This window comes from Seriola lalandi, unplaced genomic scaffold (genome assembly GCF_002814215.2).
Source record: "Seriola lalandi dorsalis isolate HSWRI2012SDOR001 ecotype SW California unplaced genomic scaffold, Sedor1 jcf7180002054666, whole genome shotgun sequence".
NCBI classification, from domain to species: domain Eukaryota; kingdom Metazoa; phylum Chordata; class Actinopteri; order Carangiformes; family Carangidae; genus Seriola; species Seriola lalandi.
Genome location: NW_019525219.1, coordinates 92,327 through 107,327, shown reverse-complemented (window position 1 = coordinate 107,327; position 15,001 = coordinate 92,327). Strand labels below are relative to the sequence as shown.

General features: G+C 42.5%; 2 protein-coding genes across 5 annotated transcripts in view; both read left to right on the top strand.

Moving 5' to 3' along the window:
- rasgrf2a (Ras protein-specific guanine nucleotide-releasing factor 2a) overlaps positions 1-7,021 on the top strand; it is a 30,347-nt gene extending 23,326 nt beyond the window's left edge. The window contains exons 20-29 of one of the 2 annotated variants that reach the window (XM_023421231.2): positions 464-576; positions 1,086-1,146; positions 1,932-1,961; positions 2,186-2,289; positions 3,102-3,186; positions 3,371-3,568; positions 3,641-3,720; positions 3,866-3,983; positions 4,736-4,804; positions 4,897-7,021. In XM_023421231.2, coding sequence (XP_023276999.1) covers positions 464-576; positions 1,086-1,146; positions 1,932-1,961; positions 2,186-2,289; positions 3,102-3,186; positions 3,371-3,568; positions 3,641-3,720; positions 3,866-3,983; positions 4,736-4,804; positions 4,897-4,992 — 954 coding nt within the window. In that variant the 3' untranslated portion in view covers positions 4,993-7,021. The remainder of the gene's footprint in view (positions 1-463; positions 577-1,085; positions 1,147-1,931; positions 1,962-2,185; positions 2,290-3,101; positions 3,187-3,370; positions 3,569-3,640; positions 3,721-3,865; positions 3,984-4,735; positions 4,805-4,896) is intronic. The other variant, XM_087177957.1, reaches the window with a different exon arrangement.
- Positions 7,022-8,026: 1,005 nt separating this feature from the next.
- Positions 8,027-15,001, top strand: part of ckmt2a (creatine kinase, mitochondrial 2a (sarcomeric)) — a 10,218-nt gene continuing 3,243 nt past the window's right edge. Inside the window, exons 1-6 of one of the 3 annotated variants that reach the window (XM_023421198.2) lie at positions 8,027-8,091; positions 11,273-11,460; positions 13,056-13,254; positions 13,334-13,429; positions 13,529-13,750; positions 14,396-14,481. In XM_023421198.2, the coding sequence (XP_023276966.1) occupies positions 11,315-11,460; positions 13,056-13,254; positions 13,334-13,429; positions 13,529-13,750; positions 14,396-14,481 (749 nt within the window). In that variant the 5' untranslated portion in view covers positions 8,027-8,091; positions 11,273-11,314. Of the gene's footprint in view, positions 8,092-11,272; positions 11,461-13,055; positions 13,255-13,333; positions 13,430-13,519; positions 13,751-14,395; positions 14,482-15,001 lie in introns of those variants that run through there. The other 2 variants (XM_023421197.2, XM_087177951.1) reach the window with 2 other exon arrangements.

The following is a 15,001-nucleotide window of genomic DNA, read 5'->3' as shown; positions in this document are numbered from 1 at the left end:
CCCCCCCCCCCCCCCACCAGGACGCTGCAGAAAGGTCGACCTCCTCCCTGGGGAAGCTGCTGAAAGGACGATCGTTTTCATTTAACGTTACATAAGAAGTTATTTTTGCACGTGGTCGTTCGTCACCTGAAAAGTGAACAGTTAATCACCTGCTCGTATTGATGAACAGGGATCAGTGATGAGAGCTGAAGAGTTAAACACCTGTGAAAACCTGTGTGGTGATGAAACGAACACAGGACTGTGGAAAGTCAAGGAAAAGTAAATGTCATTAACACTTAAACAGCTGGTTGTTCAGTTATTAATTGTGCACATGTCGGTGTCGAGGTGTGTGAAGCCACAGGAGGAGCTGGTGTGTACACACCTGTAAATGTCCTCTAGAGGGCGCCACAGACCTGGACCTGCGTCAGTCTGTTCAGTCACTGTAGCTCAGTGTGTTAATGTGTATTAATCTGTTTTTCTTCAGGACTTTGACATGAACAGTGACCTGAAGACGGGAGTGATCGGTCTGTTGGACGAGGTGCTGCGAGATCCAGACCTGCTGCCGCAAGAGAGGAAAGCAACGACTAATATATTAAGGTACACATCTGTTCATCCATCCATCTGTTCATCCATCCATCAATCAATCTATTCATCCATCCATCTGTTCATCCATCCATTCATCCATCCACTGCATTAACATTTATAAATTCAGTTTGAGTTCATGATAAATGTCACTTTCATACGTGTCGGTTGATAAATGACAAAAACAGAAACCAGAGATGTTTTGAAAAGTTTCTCCACCAGAGAGTAAAGTTTATCTTTCCTCTGAAATGTCCTGATCACATTTCTCAGCCACAAATAACTTAATGTTCATTAAAATTATGTGTTAATCAAATTGATAAATCAGATATATTCGAATTTTTAATAATAATAAACATTGATATTACATAATACATAAGATTCATGGCCACACACACACACACACACACACACACACACACACACACACACATACACATACACACATACACATACACACACACACACACACACACACACACACACACTGCTGTGGACTGTTGCTGTAACAGTGTTTTTCTCCTCAGTGCCCTTTCTCAAGATGAACAGGACGACGCTCAGCTGAAGATAGAGGACATCCTGCAGATGGTCAGTATCTCACCTGCTGTTACACACAGTATCTCACCTGTTGTTACACACAGTATCTCACCTGCTGTTACACAGTATCTCACCTGCTGTTACACAGTATCTCACCTGTTGTTACACAGTATCTCACCTGTTGTTACACAGTATCTCACCTGTTGTTACACAGTATCTCACCTGCTGTTACACAGTATCTCACCTGTTGTTACACAGTATCTCACCTGTTGTTACACAGTATCTCACCTGTTGTTATACAGTATCTCACCTGTTGTTACACAGTATCTCACCTGCTGTTATACAGTATCTCACCTGTTGTTACACACAGTATCTCACCTGTTGTTACACAGTATCTCACCTGTTGTTACACAGTATCTCACCTGTTGTTATACAGTATCTCACCTGTTGTTACACACAGTATCTCACCTGTTGTTACACAGTATCTCACCTGTTGTTACACACAGTATCTCACCTGTTGTTACACACAGTAACTCACCTGTTGTTATACAGTATCTCACCTGTTGTTACACACAGTATCTCACCTGTTGTTACACAGTATCTCACCTGCTGTTACACAGTATCTCACCTGTTGTTATACAGTATCTCACCTGTTGTTACACACAGTATCTCACCTGTTGTTACACAGTATCTCACCTGTTGTTACACACAGTATCTCACCTGTTGTTACACACAGTAACTCACCTGTTGTTACACACAGTAACTAACAGCAGGCATGTCATTAGATAAAGCTCTGAGCAGCTGTTGAAATAACTTGTCTCCTGGTTGTGGAACAGACGAGCTGCCCCCTGCTCCACTTCATCGTGGTAAGAGTCACGTCGTCGTTGTTCTGAGGAGAAGCTCTGGTTGTAGTTAGTGTGTGTTCAGGTAGAGGTGGATTATCAGTGTTAGTGTCGGTGTGGTGCTTAGGTCTCTGAATCAGCTCTCCCTCTCTACACAGTAGAATACAAACTGTACACTGTGTGTGTGTGTGTGTGTGTGTGTGTGTGTGTGTGTGTGTGTGTGTGTGTGTGTGTGTGTGTGTTTCCAGGCGGAGAGTCCTAAAGCAGAGTGTTTTGAGTCTCTGTCGGCGATGGAACTGGCCGAACAGATCACACTGCTGGATCACATCGTGTTCAGGAGCATCCCCTACGAGTGAGTGCGTCACAGCTGACTGAAGTCACATGACCCCAGGGTTGTTTTAAAAACGAGACAAAACACACACACACACACACACACACACGCAGCTCGGAGATGTGAACAGTTATTTCACACGTCTGTGATTTCTTAATCGTCTTCAGGAAAGTTTCCCAGAGAGATCTGTGTAATCTGGTTTTAATCATCGGGAAAATAAATACTGTATTCAACTGATACACTTTGATTTATAATGATAATAATAAACTTTATTTATTCAGCTGCTGCAAAGAGATTTACAGAGTTGAACCAGGATTAATACATTTGAAGATTGCATCAGATAAAATCAAATAAAATAAAATAATACCTGAATAAAATACCCAACAAAAACATTAGATACAACAAGTAACACATACTGGTAATAAACCAGATTAACTGGTAGTGCAGTTTACCATGAGATAAGATGAGATGAGATGAGATGAGATGAACCTTTATTGATCCCCTGTGGAAGAAATTCAAATTTGACACAGCAGCACAAAAGCAAAGCAGATCTGATAGGAAATAAACAGCAATCACAGCATTTAAGATGAACATGCAACACTTAAAATAAGTGGCTTGTAAAACACTATAATGTCATTTTTTTTATGAATGTAAAACTACAGACAAGTAAACGATTCAACATACAGAGTCCGAGGAGGAAAGTTTTCAATAAAGACTGATTCAGTAACTGAAGCCTTTCCGTTGTTTTATTAAACACATAAAAGAATCAAACTGTTTGAACTGAAGTTACTCGAGTTAAAGAAAGTGAAGAACGTGTGTTTCCTGTCCTGCAGGGAGTTCCTGGGTCAGGGCTGGATGAAGGTCGACAAAACGGAGAGGACGCCGTTCATCATGAAGACGAGCCAGCACTTCAACGACGTGAGGCTGAAACCTTTTATTTTGAAATCTGTGGTTGTGTCAGGTCACTGTGGGGCAGCTACAAGATCATAAAGCTCTTTAAAAGCGTTTCCACCCAAACTAAATTTAAGCAGGTGTACCTAATAAACTGGAAAGTTATAGTGAAGTATTGGAATAAAACATCAGTTATTTGTTCTCCCCACAGATGAGTAACCTGGTGGCGTCTCAGATCATGACCCACACTGACGTGGGCTCCCGGGCCAGCTCCATAGAGAAGTGGCTGGCGGTGGCCGACATCTGTCGCTGCCTCAACAACTACAACGGCGTGCTGGAGATCACCTCCGCGCTCAACCGCAGTGCCATCTACAGGCTGAAGAAGACCTGGGCCAAAGTCTGCAAACAGGTGGGAGTCCCTTCTTTATGAGCGCAGTTTAATCGAGCAACAAGACAGTTTATAAATGTGTTTGTTTTCCAGACCAAGGCGCTGATGGACCGGCTGCAGAAGACGGTGTCATCAGAGGGAAGGTTCAAGAATCTCAGAGAGACGCTGAAAAAGTAAATAACTGCTCCTCCTCAGAGGAAAGAGGGACACGTGTAGATCCAGTCTTTACAGGAGGTCTGATATTTACCCTGTGTGTGTGTGTGTGTGTGTGTGTGTGTGTGTGTGTGTGTGTGTGTGTGTGTGTGTGTGTGTGTGTAGCTGTAACCCTCCGTGTGTGCCGTACCTGGGCATGTACCTCACCGACCTGGCTTTCATTGAGGAGGGGACGCCCAACTTCACAGAGGAGGGCCTGGTTAACTTCTCCAAGATGAGGATGGTAAAGATGCACTGTTTATAATCCTCGTGAAGATCGAACTGACTGATTGATCAGTGATTATTGAATCAAAGCTCAGAAACCTTTGGATTCCTGCGAATGTTTAACCAGTTTATTTTACGGGATCTTTGTTTTAAAACGAGTCGAGCAGGAACATTAAAAAGTTGTTCAGACATTTCAGTTTTCAATCAACTCAGTGGAGCTAACGTTAGCTTCATTAGCCTGCAAGCTATAGCTGCAAAATGAATGGATGTCAACAAAAAGCTGCGTTTGTAGAAATGAAATCTGTGATCCATTGTTTCAAAAATTGTTTTTTATGCATGTTTGATATTTACACCTGACACTGGCGACTAATGATGTACAGGTAGATAAACAGCCTCACCTGAAGTTTGCAGGTTTTTCTACTTTGCAGTTGCAAACAGTCAAGTTGTAGCGTTAAAATGGGAATTTAACATCCACAACAGACCCAACCAGGGAGCCACCGTCGTTTCCAAACGTCTCAGTTTTTCCCATCCGGACTATAACACAACCCTGGATTTTCAAAATAAAATCTGGCGTTTGAAAACTTCCAGAGTAGTGTGGACGGGAGGTGTGGAGGGTCGTTACTGAGCAGTGGCTGGTGTGTTGACTAGCCGGAGACTAAAAAGAAGCAGGTGTAACTTGGTGAAAACATTCTTTACGTGTCGTTTTGTTCAGTCTTTGTAAGTTTGAGTCGTCAGGTTTGTCCTGAACTCACGTCGCCTCTGCTTTCTCAGATTTCTCACATCATCCGGGAGATTCGTCAGTTCCAGCAAGCACCTTACAGGATAGAGCACCAACCCAAGGTGAGTCTAATAAATCCACCGTCTTCACTGTTCAATCATTCCTGCAATATGAAGTGAGCAGATTTAACCCTGTCCATCCTGCCTGTCCTCAGGTGACTCAGTTCCTCCTGGATAAGACACTAGTGATGGATGAAGACACCCTCTACGAGCTGTCACTGAAGATCGAACCCCGAGTACCACCTGGATAATTATACCTTCACCTCACACACAAACATGATATTTCATCATAAGTTTCACCGTGTAAAAAACAGGCAGACAGTGACTGAAGGAAACGGGAGGTTCGTTCTTAGTAAACGCAGGAGTGGTTACACGAAACACGCCGTGGTTGTGCTTCGGAAACTCAGGAGAAAATGTGCCTTGTTGTATGAATATGTGATGTATATATATATATGTAGTAAACAGAACGGACTGTAACATACACAACTATCTTTGCCATACAAACCGCGACTGTGGAAACACCTGTGTTAGCTGCTCAACACTAGACGGTAACCAGTTGCTGCTATCGCACTGTAAATACCAAACAACTGCCTCTGTAGTCTTGCACATAAACACCGTCAGATGAGTTTTGTATTATTTGTAACGTCATGGCCACATTAACCTGCTTTGTGGGTCAAAACTGAGCCGCCGGGCGCCGATTAAACCCCCCCCCTCGCCACCCTCTGTGCATTGTGGGCAGTTTCTGGATGCTGGGATTTTACAAGGCCCCTTTAATTTACAAGGATGCATCATGTGAGCACAGTATCTCCACAGGACGTATGAAGAAAACATGCAGGTTAAAGAGGAGTAGAACAATGTGTAAACACAACACTGACACATTATCATCTTATACAGTTTATCTGGAGCTTTATTTGTGTTGAACCTGATGAACGTCTCCAACAACTGAAAAATATCTGGGTCTTTAGCAGCCACATTTTCCGTTATGTTCCCCAGCTGTAAAAACAAAACAAAGAGCTGAAAGACGCTAAAATGTTCTGCAGGGAAACTGAGGAGTCGGGTGATGATGTATGTATTAACACATTGATCAGTGCAGCTTTTATGCCGTTCACGTGTCCTATAATCGAACAGATCAGGAGGCGGGAACATGATCTCTGTTTTGCTCTCACTGGCATCTTTCCACATAATGTGTCAGTGTTGTGTTCACAGTGTTTTCTGCTGCCCCCTGGTGGCTGCCAGCCGTGTACTGCTGCTTTAAAATGCTTCACACTGGACTTGATATCTTGCTATCTGGAGAAAAATCACTGTATTGTCCTGAATATCAGACAGCACTGATTATTAGCTCATAATCATTGAGTGGGGGGGAATCTGGGTTCCCGGGTGAGTCGGCAGGTTGGTAATCCGACCTTTTGTGTGATACATACGTGTGTAGAGAGACACTGGAAGCACAGTTCACATATTTAATCTACCTTAATACTCACTGACTCGTCTGTGGTCACAGTCACAGGAGCTGCAGATTCACTTCAACGTTTTTATATCTTTACTCATCTGTCACCGCCGGAGGTTTATGTTGTCGCTTTTGCATGTTACAGCGAAAATCTTTGTATCTTACAAACATTCCAGCTCTAAAAACAGACTTCACAGATCGAAGATATTGTTACGTATCTTGACAATCAGAAGCACGTTTGCTTCAAATCTTCACGTCCTTTCAGTTTTGTAATATCAGTCATTTTGTACACAAAGGTTTCTGATTTTGAAAAGTCGTCATATCTGCTCTTTTTTTTTTTTTTTTTTTTAAAGAATCGGCCTGAAAAGTTTCTTACATGCAACAAAATCCAACAGTCAAACTTCTTTTCCATGAATCATTGTTATTATTATTATTAGTTCATTGTCCATGTGATCATTTAATCATATTTTAAATATTTTAAACCTTGTATTAGTACAATAGTAATATGTTTGCACTATTCATTTATAAAGAAAGTCAGTAGACTCTAAACTTGTTTTTAGCTTGAATATAGCATGATCCCCCTCTGTCCTCCAGACGACTCTTATCCTGGTAGGTGACTGTTGCTGAGTTTCATTAGGTTTTCTCATTTATTTTGGCCCGTTCCTCATGTCAGGAAGCTTTTAACGCTTTAATGCATTAGTGTTTAAGACCTTTACTTTCTTACATTGCTGTATTATTTTGAAATTCAAGGTTTGCTGTTGTATTTTTCCATCATTTCTCTGTGTAATGTACAGACTCACACACTCCAGGCTTCAAAATAAAAGCAAAAACGTGAATTATAAGGCAGTTGGAAGTTGTTGTTATAACAGATGATGGAAGCTGAAGACAACATCTGCAACAGTTTAACAACACGGGAAAAGTGCTGCAAACTCAGACAACACAACCAAACAGAAAACGCAACCAGATACAGAAAATACAACTAAACACAAAAAATACAACCAGATACAGAAAATACAACTAAACACAAAAAATACAACTAAACACAAAAAATACAACTAAACACAAAAAATACAACCAAATACAGAAAATACAATCAAATATAGAAAATACAATCAAATACAGAAAATACAATCAAATATAGAAAATACAATCAAATATAGAAAATACAATCAAATACAGAAAATACAATCAAATATAGAAAATACAATCAAATACAGAAAATACAACCAAATACAAAAGTGCTGCAAATACAAATAACACAAGCAAATAGAGAAAAACATTTGGTTGCACAGAACAAAATTACAAAGAAGCTTCCAAGTGACACTAAAAACTTAAGAACACACTCACACGTTTGAGGCTCATGGAGTCGGTTGCTGATTTATTGGAAGATGAGCTAATAATGAATATGTCGGCTAATGATGCCTAATGATAGTTGATTGATAAATAGCTGTAATAATATCTGAATCATCTGAACTTCAGTAACTCCATGAGCCACAAACCAGAGCAAACGCTGGTGTGTTCATGAGTTTTTCTGTCGCCTGGAAACTTATTTTGTTTGTAATTCAGGTCAGTTTTCTGCGTTTGGTTGAGTAGAGCTCTCAGGGTCAAGGACTGTAAGAGTCAGAGTAGTAGGAGGAGATCATGTGTGAGTGTGTGAGTGGCTGCAGTTGAAATATCAAGGTCAAACTGGACGCTGATATCGGACCCTCTGCTCTCATGGCTCCACATGAGCGGGCTGTACTGATGTAGCTCGTGTCAGCGGCCCTCTATTGGTTTATAACGGTGTGTTTCTGAACTTATGATTGGCCTCCGGTTTTTAATCCCGCATGAGGGGGTGGAGCCCCCGGTGAGAGGAGAGTGAAAAGCTCTTTAACCAGAGACTTTGAGCAGAGCAGCTTCTCTACAGGTACTGTACCTTTTCTTTTTTTTCTCTTGCAGAAACCTTTCATTAACTTCCATTTCCTACAAATACATCTCAAAGTGTTTGTAAAATCATTTGTAGAGCATGTGTCAAAGACAATAGAAGTTATATTGATCAATTTTATGCTTCTGTTTGCATGTTTTTGACATATGGTTAATCTGAGGGGGTTAACCAGTGAATGCATTCTTTAAAAGTTACATGTTTAATGTGAGAGAGGTGGAGCAGAGCTAGAAGCCTGTGATGATGAGTCTATATGGAGCTGAGCAAAATATAACAAGGTCTAAAGAGGAGTTAGAAATTAAAGAAGGTTCATGCAGTCAAATATTTCTCCAAGCAGGGCGCGTTACATGAAAATGTAAATGTAACGTACATGAATGTTTTAATACCTGAGGCGGTGTAGACTTGTCTGTGTGTCCTTTGAAGAGGACGAAGCTGGTCTTACGTCCTGCACGTACTCACTCAGAGTTAAAAGGTCACACCGGTCAGGGGAGGGGAGGCTGAGTCTGTGGTGGGTTCGGTGTAATCCTGACCATAAGACCACATGATCCACCGTGTCAATTAGCAGCAGAGGCTTTGCAGCCAGACGACGGTTGCACCATTTAGCCAGGGTCTAAACTTTAACTCATTTATCTAGAAATCATCCTCTTGTACCTAATGGGCTTTTTTTTAAAATCCCTATCTCTGCTATTCCATGTTCTTTACCTTCCTCTGTCCCTGTTTCCATCCCTCTGCCCAGCTGACATGTCCTCATGAGGGTCTGGTCTTGTGATCAGTCCAGAATGTCACTGGGTTGTGAGCCAGAGACGGATTGGGGTCTTGGCAGTGGATCCTGGCAGCACAACTGCCCCCCAGTGATCTATAAATAATATTACCACTGACCTGAAGAGTCTGCAGTCTCTAACCTCTGCAGGGTGAATGGAAAAAGAATCAGTAGGGGGGAAATGTAGTAGATGAAAATCATGTGATTACTGTTACTCCTCGGCTATCAGGTCAGAGTAGGTGTAGTGTAGTTCATGCTGGTCGGCCATGTTTCACCTCTGACCAGGATTAACAGGAGTAATGATGCCTTCACAGCCTCCCTCTATATTAAGACACAGTCTCATGGTCTGTTCCCACTCTGTGAAGGACGAGCTACAAAATGACCTTCTAATTACAACAGTCATTATTCATTAAACCTAATTAAAGCATTGAATTTAGCATTTTAAATTAATTTTAATGGACTTAACTGGCAACCATATTGTAATTTCTACCTGCATGTGAGAGCTGTCTCATGTCCCACCTGTCCTTTCACCCTGAGTTTAAGACGGATGTCTTCTGTTCGTTACTGAAGCATGAGTTGTCAGATGAAACCTGCCCTTCTGTGGGCGGGAGACTATGATAATGCTAAGAGGCTAAGAGCATCTGCCGCGCCCCCCGCCCTCTCTAATCTCGTTACTGTATTGAACAGAAACCTGCGGGGGGATCATCGAAGCAGCAGGTTTGACTTGCTGTATATTCACAGAGACTTGAGCCGAGGAACTGAACATTTATATGTGATTTGTTGTTTGAGGAAGATTTAATCCAACCTCAACAATCACATGACATGAATCAGTAATACGCTGTAACAGTGACACTGTTGGCGTTAATGCATCTGCAGAGTAAAGGCCTGTTCACACCAGAAAGTGGTGCAACAAAATTTTATCTGCATGTCTTTTTTTGTGTAAAATTTTGTCCTGTAACCTTGGTGATGCAGGAATAACGAGCCGGTCAGGAAGTTGCTCGTCACTAGCCGGGTTTCCATCGCAGCTTTTAGAAAACTCCACAAAACACAAATGCGAATCTTCTGCGTTTCCATTGAGTGATGTAATGTGAATAAACCTTCTCCTCTCGCGACATCGTTCCAATTAAACGTGATAATGAATTTCCAGCAAAAAAAAGTGTCTCCCTTTATTACTCTACTCTTTATTAATATTACTCTGTCGAATAGTCTGAAAAACCACCTCACGTGAGCGTTTACATTTATTTGCGATATTTGAGATTTATTTTGCAATACACGTGTTTCCATTACTTGTTTTTTTAGTTCGCTATTTCAAATTGTGCAATAAGCAGGTTAATGGAAACGCACCTACTGTTAGAGATGTTCGTATACCATTTTTTACTTCAAGATACGGCTTCTTATACTTGAACCACTGCGTTAATGGTTTTATAACAGCATTATATTGCTAACCCTGTGTGCATGTGGTTGTTGTATTGCATGGCCTCAGGTTTCAACCCTTTGTAGATCTTAAACAGATACATGAAGGCCGGAGACTCTTTCTTCTATCATCTAATTTGACTGTTGACATTTTGCTAACAGCTAACATAATGCTATTTACCAGAAATCAGTTCTTCTTTGCTGCTCTAATACAGCAGTTGGGAGTGGCTGCACAGCACAACTTCCTGTGTAGGGTTACAGTTTGAGAGCAGTGAAGAAGACTCGATTTGGTCCAAATCAGTGCGTAGAAAGTATTTTAAACAGCCATTTCTGATACTTGTAGTAACATCTCCAGCCACTATAACTTTCTGTTTTGTCTGCACCTCCCCCGGCCGCCATTTTGTTATCAGGATTGTTATTGAAGAAGCGGGGGAAATGCTCTCCTAGCTTGCTTGCTACAGCTATCAGTTAGCATGCTAGTTTTGTCGTTATAATAGGGGAATAAGTTCACACAGTTTATTAAAAAGTGTTTGTACCAACGGCTTCTGTCTTCACATTAAACTTTCCTCCTTTGTGGATCAGTTTTTACCCCCACAGAGGGGTTAAATAAAACTGGACGGTACGACGTAGCTAATAAGCTACATTAGCTTTCCCCTTTGTTAGTCTCTCTGGGTCTACGTTCCCTCAAAGGTTAGCATTGTCGGGGCAGCTGGCCATTGGTCAACAGCACAGATTTGCATTCACCAATAAATTGAACTTGATGTGAAACTTGATCCCATTGAAATAAATAAAATTTTCTGTGAAGTTTTGCTGCTTTAAATGCTGCTGTTTCATGGCCACGGTTACCATGGCAATGCTAGAACGAGACAGATTAGGTACGACCAATGATTGTGAAGCGTTCGTTGTTCTGTATCATATTTCAAACACACGTCTATGAATCTCAGCAGCTTGGATAAAACTGTCTCTTCTGTTATTCTTTGTTTTTTCCTCCAGCTCTTTTACTTCCGACAGAGAGTTACGCAACGAGCGGGAAAGATGGCGAGCTCTTTCACACGTCTGATCTCTGGCCGCAACAAGGCTGTGCTGTTGGCCAGCTTGGGCGCGGGAACGATGGCGACCGGCTTCTTGTTGAGCGACAGCTCCCTGGCTGCTGAGACCAGGAAGAAGCTTTATCCCCCCAGGTAAGACGGGCTCATGAGGAATCAGGTGAAGATCAGGAGCGTGTGTTCACTGTAAGATCAGTGGATGGATGACCTTGATGAGTCAGCGAATAGTCTATAATTATAGTCTATAATTATCCGCCTGGACAACGCAGGAAGTGACTACGTGCTTCACATCACTGGCACATTCCAGAACAATGACTCATTGTTTTGTGACACAAGTAGAAATACTGTGAGTGTTTCTGAACTCATTCAAGAGTTTAAACGTGAAAGCGTCCCATAAAAACACATGCTGAGGGTCGGTGTGAGCGTGTGGCTATCTTCAACACGCTGAGTGAATATCTGACGGTATGAAGAGGTCACAGCGGAGCTCTGGCAGCGTCCTGCAGTATCACTCCCACTCTCAGGTTTCAGCTGCGTTACCTTTGACTCACTCTCTCTCTCTCTCCCGCTCACTCACAACCTTTCTCTGTGATCTTCAACATCCCCAGGTTCACTCCAGGTCATCTCACATCTACATAGCTTGATCGGTTGCACACACTTGTGAGAAATTTGCACCAGTGAAGTAGGATATCAACGACGACCGGGCGCCCGTCCTCCATCTTGTGGCCCTGGTGTTGTAGAGGAAGCCTGTGTCAAAACCTTGTTTTAAGACCTCAGTGGTTTTAGTTTTAAGTTGTGTTTTATCATAACACTTCGATTGTTTGTCTGTCGGTAACACACAGAAAACCTCAGGCAACGTCGTTTTATTATCACAGAATTACAAACTGATTATTTTTATTTTCAGTTGGTCTGGCAATTATTTTCTCCAATAACTGTTTGATTGTTTAGTTTATAAAATGTTAGGAAATAGTGGGAAAATGCTCATCATTGTTCCCTGAATCGTCATATTTAAATAGTTTTTGTCGTCTGACCAACAGTTGAAAAGCCAAAACTATGAGTTTAATGTCACAGGAAACTATGAAAACTAGCAAATATTCACATTTAAAAAGCTGGTACCAGTGATTATTTGGTGTTTATACTTAAAACTAAGACGAGTAATCAATCATCAAAACTGTTGCCAGTTGAATTTTCTGTCAATCGTTGGCCATATCAACTTTGTAATTTGTCGGAGTCCTCTTCACAGCTTCTAGTCTTGCTTGTATGTGCGCCATTAAATGAATCGATGCAGCTTTAAATCACAAAAATCAAGACCTGACCTGCTATGGACTCGAATGCTGTGAGTCTCGACTCGACTCAAAAGTCAAAACATTCAAGTATCAAGTTTTGACCTGGTGAAATTCAAGACAGATAAAAATAAAGCATATGTTTATGGAAAGTATGTGGCTATGCGAAGCTCGCTGGGTGATAAGGCCTTTATAGTAATGCGTTATTAGTTTGACTTGAGACTCTGATTTACTGCTGAACGCTTGTTAACTGAATGTTTGGCTTTGAGTCAAGTCAGAGTTTTTAAGGTGTCAAGTCTCGAGGCCGTTGAATCCAAGTCAAATCTCAAGTCTTAATGTGTGTGACGTAAATCTGGAGAACCACGTTGTCTCCACTAGTTGTCAGTGTGAGCGGGATCATTAGACGTTCGACTCTATGAAGAAATCTTCCCGCTTCTTCTTCTCCTGCAGCTCTGACTTCCCTGACCTGAGGAAACACAACAACTGCATGGCCGCGGCTCTGACTCCGGCCATTTACGCCAAACTGAGGGACAAGGTGACCCCCAACAACTGGACCCTGGACCAGTGCATCCAAACCGGAGTCGACAACCCCGGACACCCCTTCATCAAGACAGTGGGCTGCGTGGCTGGCGACGAGGAGAGCTACGAGGTGAGAGGGGTCAAAGGTCACGGACGTTACGGTGTGACATCAAACCTACAGCCCTGACGTTGTTCTCTGTTCCCTGCAGGTGTTTGGCGAGCTCTTTGACCCCGTCATCAAAGACAGGCACAACGGCTACGACCCCAGAACCATGACACACCCCACTGACCTGGATTCCTCCAAGGTGTTTACACCCTAACACCCTCACCCTCTCCATCATCCCTCCATCCCTCCATACTCTCCCTTCACCTGTAAAACATCTCTGTCCTTCCCCTCCTTCCAGCTGAGCCACGCCATGTTCGATGAGCATTACGTTCTTTCCTCCCGTGTCCGAACCGGCCGCAGTATCCGCGGGCTGAGCCTCCCCCCGGCCTGTTCGAGGGCCGAGCGCCGCGAGGTGGAGCGGGTGGTGGTGACGGCCCTGGCCGGCCTGAAGGGAGACCTGGCTGGACATTACTACAGCCTAGGAGACATGACGGACAAGGAGCAGCAGCAGCTCATTGATGTGAGTTTTATCTCGGCTAAAAACACAGAACCAAGAAAATCATGTCCTGCGGTCTCTGACCTCTTTCACTTCTGGTGTGAACGTAACCGGGGAATCGAACATTTTCCATTGAAGCTTTACTGCACTGACGTCAGCTACAAACACACTGACTGCTGCATCTTTCAGTGGATGAAGCAGCTTATTGGTTTATTTTCTTAATAAAGAAAAACCTCATCAAACTGACCTGAACTGTGTTAAAGTCATAGGTCAATGCTTCCCGCCATTTTTGGCGTGTGATCCAAGTCAAATCTCAAGTCCTAATTTTTGTGTCACACCTGAGGAAGTGAAAACATTCAGTATTTCCCCCCCAAAAAAAGGAACAACAGCTTGTTTTTAAATGAAACCTTTCAAAGTTTAACAGCTGAAATTAAAACACATGATGTATGTACAGTTAGTATTTAAGTTGAAAGGACTCATCGACTTGATCTCTTACACAAGGTCGACACATTTCATGACTCATTTTGAATATATTCATATATATTTATATTTTTTTCTGTCGACACTAAACTGTCGGAGTTCCTCTCTCAGAACATGTAAAGACTTTAGGCCGATCCTCTCAGTCTACTGACCTTTCTGCTCTGACCGTTTCACGCTGCGCCACATAAGGATCACTTCCTGTTCGACAAGCCCGTGTCTCCGTTACTCACCTCGGCCTTCATGGCCCGAGACTGGCCCGACTCCAGGGGGATCTGGTAAGGCCGACGCTGCGCACTGAGGAAAGGAAGTGCAGTCCAGTGCCAACATGTCTGACACCCCCACCCACCCCTCCACACCCAGTTCCTGTTGTAGAGTCCTGGTCTCCTCTCAGTTGGGTGGAGGTTGTAGTTTCTTCCGGTGGTGGAGGAAGCAGCGCACAGCTCCACCCTGAGCCCGTCTCATAATCAGCCACATGACTGAAAACACCTGGGGAGGTGTTCAGGGCCTTTAACCTCTAATGTCATTTCATAATCTCACCTTGAGGTTTGTGTTTAAATCAAAGTGACTGTAGTTTTTAGATAAATAAATATAATGAAATAAGAAGTTCAGAGTTTCTCCTCTAAAAGGTTTAAAGTACAAAGAATTGGAAATACTCAATAAAAGTATAAGTACCTTAAACTGTACTATACTTGAGGAAATTTACTTTGTTACTTTCTTCACCACATGATAGAAAACTCCTTCTTCTCCTTTTTAACATCCCCCCACCTCTGTCTTCTTCTTCTCCCCCCTCCCTCC